Consider the following 6,181-nt stretch of genomic DNA (forward strand, 5'->3'; position numbering starts at 1 on the left):
AGAGCGAGGATGGGGGACAGAGGGGCCGAGATAGTGAATTTTCCTAAGTCGGTGTCAGTCCAGCTGCTGAGAGCTCCTGAGTAGAAGACACGACTTCTCAGGTGGCTCAGGAAGGAGGCCCCGTGCCAGGTGGCAGGTCCCCCTTCCTTGCTTCCTTCCTTCCTTTCGTCCTTCGTTCAGCACAGTCACCGGCCCCACCCGTGTGCTGGGCAGTGTTCGCAGTGTGAGGTGCAGCTGTGCATGACACAAGCAGAGCCCCCCACCCCGTGGAGCTGACACTGTGTCAGGGAGACGGGCAGTAAAGGCGATAGGCAAAACGTCATATTATATTACATATACTGTATAGTATTGTATGTGACATATACGTTACAAATTATTAATGAGTAATAGGGACCTGGTAATACGTCGCAGGTAGTAAATTGTATGGTGCATCAGAAGGTGTTCGCTGCTGTGGGGAAAAAGTGGGAATCGGGTGGGGCGCAGGGGCTGGGACTTCGAAGGTGGAGGTCATCTCTGAGGTGGGAACGGAGCAAAGGCTTAAGGCAGCGAGACCCGGGTCCCCGGGAGTCTGAGCTGCAGCCAGGAGGGGCCCGCGAGGTCAGGGGGGCTGTAGTGGCCTGAGCGCCCCAGGGCCACAGCAAGGAGGTGGCTTCTGGGTGTCACGGAGCCCAGGGACCTTGAGCAGAGGGCCCTCTGGCCCTATTCCAGCGTTAAACAGGCTGGCGCAGCTTCCCCTCACCCCCGGCTCCCCCCAGTACTTCGGGGCACCCCCAGCTCTCTGCCTCCAGTCCAGCCCTCTCCTGCCCAAGAGCACAGGTTGGGGTACAGATGAAGGGGTGCCCGGGCCAAGCAGCCAGATTTCGCTGAAGCAGGAGAGCGGAGCACAGGGCGCCCGGTAGGGCCTCACGGTACTGTTTGCCCCTCGGTCCGCAGGACAACGAAGTGGCCGCCTTACAGCCCCCCGTGGTGCAGCTCCACGAGGGCAACCCATACCCCCGGCGGGAGGTTCCCCACTCCACTGCACGACCCTGGCGGGCGGACGACATCCTGGCCAGCCCCCCACGTCTGCCGGACCCCCAGCCCTACCCTGGAGCCCCGCACCACGGCTCCTATGTGCACCTCCGGCCGGCGCGCCCCACCAGCTCACTCACCCACACCCACCAGGACTTCCAGCCGGTGGTGAGTGACTGTCCATTATAGTTAAAGGCCTCCAAGGTCAGTCCTTACTCATGTCCTGGGGAAGCTGGGACGGTGGTGACAGCGCTGGGCACAGGGGCCCTAGGGAGCCCATTTTCCACAGAGGCAGCTGGTGAGGCCTGAGGACAGGGACTTGCTTGGGAGGTGGACGTGGAGGTGGGGGTGGCCTGACGGTGGCTGCTGTGGGCCCAGCAGCTGAGGGCGCTGCCTCCCAGCCCACTGAGCTGTCTCTGCAGCCGGCTGAGGGGTCGGCCTACGGGCTCTCACGGGATCCTAAGCGCCTGCCACGCGGACATTTCATGCACTCGGCCCTCCTGGCGGGGCCTGAGCTCCGACTCAGACTTGCCCTTGCTGTCCATGGAGGGCTGGGGCCAGGGCACAGGGTGGGCCATGTTGGGAGGCCAGGGCGTGGGAGGCGAGGGCATGTAGGGCTGGGTGGGGCTGGCAGGGGCGTGCCTAGGGTCCTTGGGGCCCTCTGGCTGGCGCTGATGCTTCGCGGCTCCCCGCAGCTCCACCTGATCGCACTCAACAGCCCGCAGTCGGGCGGCTTGCGCGGCATCCGCGGCGCAGACTTCCAGTGCTTCCAGCAGGCGCGCGCCGTGGGGCTGGCCGGCACCTTCCGCGCCTTCCTGTCCTCGCGGCTGCAGGACCTCTACAGCATCGTGCGCCGCGCTGACCGCGCCAGTGTGCCCATCGTCAACCTCAGGGTGGGTGCGGCAGCTCTCTGCGCACGGGGCAGGGACCTGGGTGTCAGGGGTCACGGGGCCATCAGCCCCTGAGAGCCTGGTAGGGCCCTGCATCCCTGGGGGCCTGAAGCCCCCACGTGGCCCCTGACCCTAGCACCCACCTGCCAGTCACATGTGTGCGTCTCCAGTCATAGGAGGCAGGGCTGGGCTCACACATGGCCGTGTAGGAGCTGAGGGTCAGGAAACATCCTTCAAGCTGTCCTTCCTTGAGTGTCAGTCCAGGGCCTGGCTGCCCCTGTGCCACAGTGCCCTTCACGATTATTCCGGGGCTCCTTCCCACAAATGGATCGTGTGCTTTCCGGATGCCCCCGAGCACCAGCACCAGGACCAAAGGCATGGACTCGCTCCAGGCCGCGGGAGGATGTCCTGCGGGCCGGCCCATCCTCGGAAAGGCGTGGGGTCTGCTGAGGCCGCCTGGCCACCCGTCCCTCTGGCAGGATGTGCCCAGACGGAATAAGCCCTCTGCACTTCTCCTTGCAGGACGAGGTGCTGTTCCCCAACTGGGAGGCCTTGTTCACGGGCTCCGAGGGCCGGCTGAAGCCCGGGGCCCGCATCTTCTCTTTCGATGGCAGAGACGTCCTGCAGCACCCCGCCTGGTAGGTCCCCGTGTGAGGCAGCAGCCCGGGGGTGGCTCTGAGTCCTCCAGAACCTAAGCAAAGGACGAGGCTCCTGACTCCACCCCACCCTCCCAGCCCTCCCTGTTCCTGATATGTGCTCGCTATTCAAGTCATAAAATGCAGCAGAGCACGAAGAACAATTAAAAGTGTTGTCTGTGGGGTTGTATAAACACCCCATCTAGCCAGCTGCTCGGGGCAAGTGCCCTGGTCAGGGAGACGGTCTGGTGGCCCACGGCTGACGGGCTCCGCATGCCCTCGATGGTTTAACCAGCCCCCGCCGTCTATCACGAGACTTCATGGCGAATCATCTCCTTTGTAGAGTGAATTCCTCAAAGTGGAATTTCCGAGTTGGAGAACGCGTGCACTTAAAAGCTGGCAGAAGTTGCCGGATTGCCCTCAAAACAGCCTCACACCTGCTGTCCCTCCGAGGGCTGGTGGGGGTGTGGGCACCTGTTCCCGCAGTGCTCACGCTTTGAAAAGCATGGCTCCAGGGGTCTAGACAAGATTCCCCTGGGGTTCCTGCCCTCACGGGGAAGCGCCCACCCAGGGCTGTCCTCGGAGGTCCAGCACAGGTGCTCAGAGCCAGGTCTGCCCAGCCCAGGAGGACCAGCCGTGGGGCTCCAGGCCCTGTTCCCCAGCCTGCAGCAGCACAGGGTGTGGTCGAGGTGGTGGAGCCTCCAGTGACGAGGGATGGCCTGACTCCCAGCGGCCCCCACGTCCAGCCGCAGCCTCCGTCTTTGAGAAACGCCCTTTTTGGGGGTGGGGGGCAGCTGGCCCAGGTGAGACTGACGGCTGGCACATTTTGCAGGCCCCAGAAGAGCGTGTGGCACGGCTCGGACCCAAGTGGGCGCCGGCTGACTGAGAGCTACTGCGAGACGTGGCGGACCGAGGCCACGGCGGCCACAGGCCAGGCATCCTCGCTGCTGGCGGGCCGGCTGCTGGAGCAGAAATCCGCCAGCTGCCACAACGCCTTCATCGTCCTCTGCATCGAGAACAGCTTCATGACCTCCTCCTCCAAGTAGGGCCTCTGCTGGCCCAGACGGACAGATGGCCGGAGAGGCGGCCAGGCAGCAGGGGGAGTGGTGGAGCCCCCAGTGCAGGGCAGGGAGTCTGCCAGTGCCCCCAGGGTGGGGACCTGGCTGGGACACTCTCCTGTATGGTTCACATTTCATGTAATCCTCGAGAAATAAAAGGAAGCCAAAGAGTGTATTTTTTAAAAAGTTTAAAACAGAAAGCCTGGTGGCAAGACTCTTTTTCTGGCCCCTCCCCGTCCCATCCTGTCCCCCAGCCCGCAGCCTGGCCCTGCAGGGCGCTGTCCTTGGTGCCTAAGGAGCCCTGTTGGCCTGAATGAACCAGCAGGTAGACCTGGGTCCCTGTTGGCAAGAGGCCGACTCCAGAACTTACTGCCCTGGGGAGGGTTGTCCACCCAGCTGCCGGGTGGGGCCCTCAATCGCCCGGGCAGGTGCTGACTCAGTTTCCTGCCTGGCATTCCTTCTCGTGCACAAAATAGACCAGCCACAGGGCCTTGGGGGGCTGCACCCACAGTCTCCCTCTTACCCTCCCGACCTGGCCCAGGGGCTGTGCCAGCAGCAGAGAAGGGGCACCCCGTCCCCATGCGTTGAACAGTCAGGACGGCTCAGGTCATGGGTGCCAGGGAAGACCACTGCCCCTCAAAATAACGCTCCCCTGGCTGGAGCAGTTTCCAAGCTCAGTGCCCTGCTGCTGACCCCACCTCCTCGGGGCCTCGTGGGCTCTGTCCCCTGCCCCCGACACCACTGTATGCAGGTGGCCTGTGCATTACTTATCCCTTAAGTCAGCCCTGCCACGTGGGGCCTGTCTTTGCACCTCTGTCCTGGGCCGGCTTCCCAAGTGACCCATGAGGTCACACTCGGTGCAGGGCTTGACCCCAGAGAAGGCTGTGCTGGGAGAGTTTTGTGGGGATCTACCAACCAGGGCATGGCAGCGTCCTGTCTTGGGGCCCCGACCCCATGCCCAACTCTCCGTTTCTAGAGTAAGGATGCCCAATGCTGATGCCTGCCGAGCTCTGCCCAGGGGCACGTCCTGGGACCCAACTGGGCCCAAACCCAGGATGCCTGGGTCCCTGGCCAGAACTGCGTCCTCCTGAGTCCAGCACTGGACACAGAGCTGAGGAAACCTCGGAGGCAAGGGCGATGGCCACACATGCCCCTGGCCAGGACACGGCTCACGGTCAACTCAGGGCTGCCCTGCCAAGCCCTGGGACAGACAAGGCCACATAAAGGGTTGGGGCTGGTGCAGGACGGGACCGGGCCCTGTCCACGAGCCACGTGTGCAAGGCAGAGGGTACACCAGCACCTCTGAAAGGAAATCCACGTCGTTGCCCTCCCTGCAGGAGGACCAGAAAGGACGTTCTGGGGGGGGGGGGGGCGGGGGCGGGGCTCTAGGCTCTCTAGGGGAGCTAGCGGGGCTCTGCACTGGTGGCTGTGCTGGGAGGGGTGGTGGACCACAGTCCCGCTGCCCAGGGTCTGCTGTCAGCACTGGGACTGTAACCAGGCTGCTCCCGTCAGCCAGGTGGTGCAGCTCTCCAACAGGCTCAAGAAATGACCCTGCACTCGACGCTGGATGCAGGCAGCCTTCAGAGTCATCGGTCAGGGCCTCAGGAGCCTTCTGTCCCTGGACCGCCCAGCTGGCAGATCCTGCTAAGGGAGCACAGGTGTGCACGAGGTACACGGGTGCGCACAGACATACATGGATACATATATAGGTGTGCACGGATATACTAGGGTGTGCATGGAAACACAGGCATACACAGTGTGCGTGGAGGTGCTGCACTCCTCTCTTTTCACGGGTCTCCCTGGGGGCAGCCAGCAGTCCTCACAGGCTCCTCCTTCCAGGCTGGAGGGGGCAGTTCTGCAGCCTGGGCTCCAGCCCCAGAGCTCGCCTCCTCCGTGCCCCACTGCTGCAGTCAGCTGGGCCCCGGGAGGTTAGGGCCGTGCACACCGCAGGGAGCACAGGCTCACTGTGTGCCTGGAACCAATGCTGCCCCCACCCTGGTGGCCGAGGAGCTCGAGAGCAGGAGAGATCAGGTCCTCAGGGCCTGGAGATGGCAGAGGCTGAGCAGGGGGCCACGGCACACGTGGGGAGGCTGCGGAGGGAGCGGGTGGGGGCTGGGGGGAGGACCAGACAGCTGGAGGGGGCGTCACACTAGGTGTCCGGGCCCAGAAGGAGGATGCTGCTGGGCCCTGGACTCCATGCTGCCCCCTTCCCAGCAGGGTCCTCGGGTGGCTGTGACGGGCCTGTGTGGACACGCGTGGGGACCACTCGCCCTGTGGCCCATAGTCGGCTGTGATGAACCAAGCACCAAGTGAACCAAGATGAACCGAGTGAGTACAGCCTCCTCCTCGCCCTCAGGATGCCCGAAGACGCCCCACTCGCCCAAGCCGACCTCAGGGTACCCTGGGGTACAGCCAGCTCTGGTGGCCCCTCCTGAGCCAGGAGTGCTGCTCCTCACTGAAAGCTGGCTCCGAGCAGCTGGCCTGCCCTTTGGACCCCGTGGAGCGCCGGCGCTGCTCAGCTGCCCTGCCCTGGTCAGGGGTGGAGGGGCACGGGAGGGAGCTCAGCCCAAGGGCACAGTGCCTAGTG

General features: G+C 64.0%; 1 protein-coding gene across 4 annotated transcripts in view; it reads left to right on the forward strand.

Annotated features, from left to right (window-relative positions):
* COL18A1 (collagen type XVIII alpha 1 chain) overlaps positions 1-3,794 on the forward strand; it is a 109,157-nt gene extending 105,363 nt beyond the window's left edge. For all 4 annotated transcript variants that reach the window (XM_070489020.1, XM_014859766.3, XM_070489017.1 and 1 more), the window contains 4 exons: positions 934-1,179; positions 1,707-1,904; positions 2,424-2,539; positions 3,369-3,794. In XM_070489020.1, the coding sequence (XP_070345121.1) occupies positions 934-1,179; positions 1,707-1,904; positions 2,424-2,539; positions 3,369-3,582 (774 nt within the window). In that variant the 3' untranslated portion in view covers positions 3,583-3,794. The remainder of the gene's footprint in view (positions 1-933; positions 1,180-1,706; positions 1,905-2,423; positions 2,540-3,368) is intronic.
* The last annotated feature ends 2,387 nt before the right edge of the window (positions 3,795-6,181 follow it).

Source organism: Equus asinus, chromosome 18 (genome assembly GCF_041296235.1).
Source record: "Equus asinus isolate D_3611 breed Donkey chromosome 18, EquAss-T2T_v2, whole genome shotgun sequence".
NCBI lineage: Eukaryota > Metazoa > Chordata > Mammalia > Perissodactyla > Equidae > Equus > Equus asinus.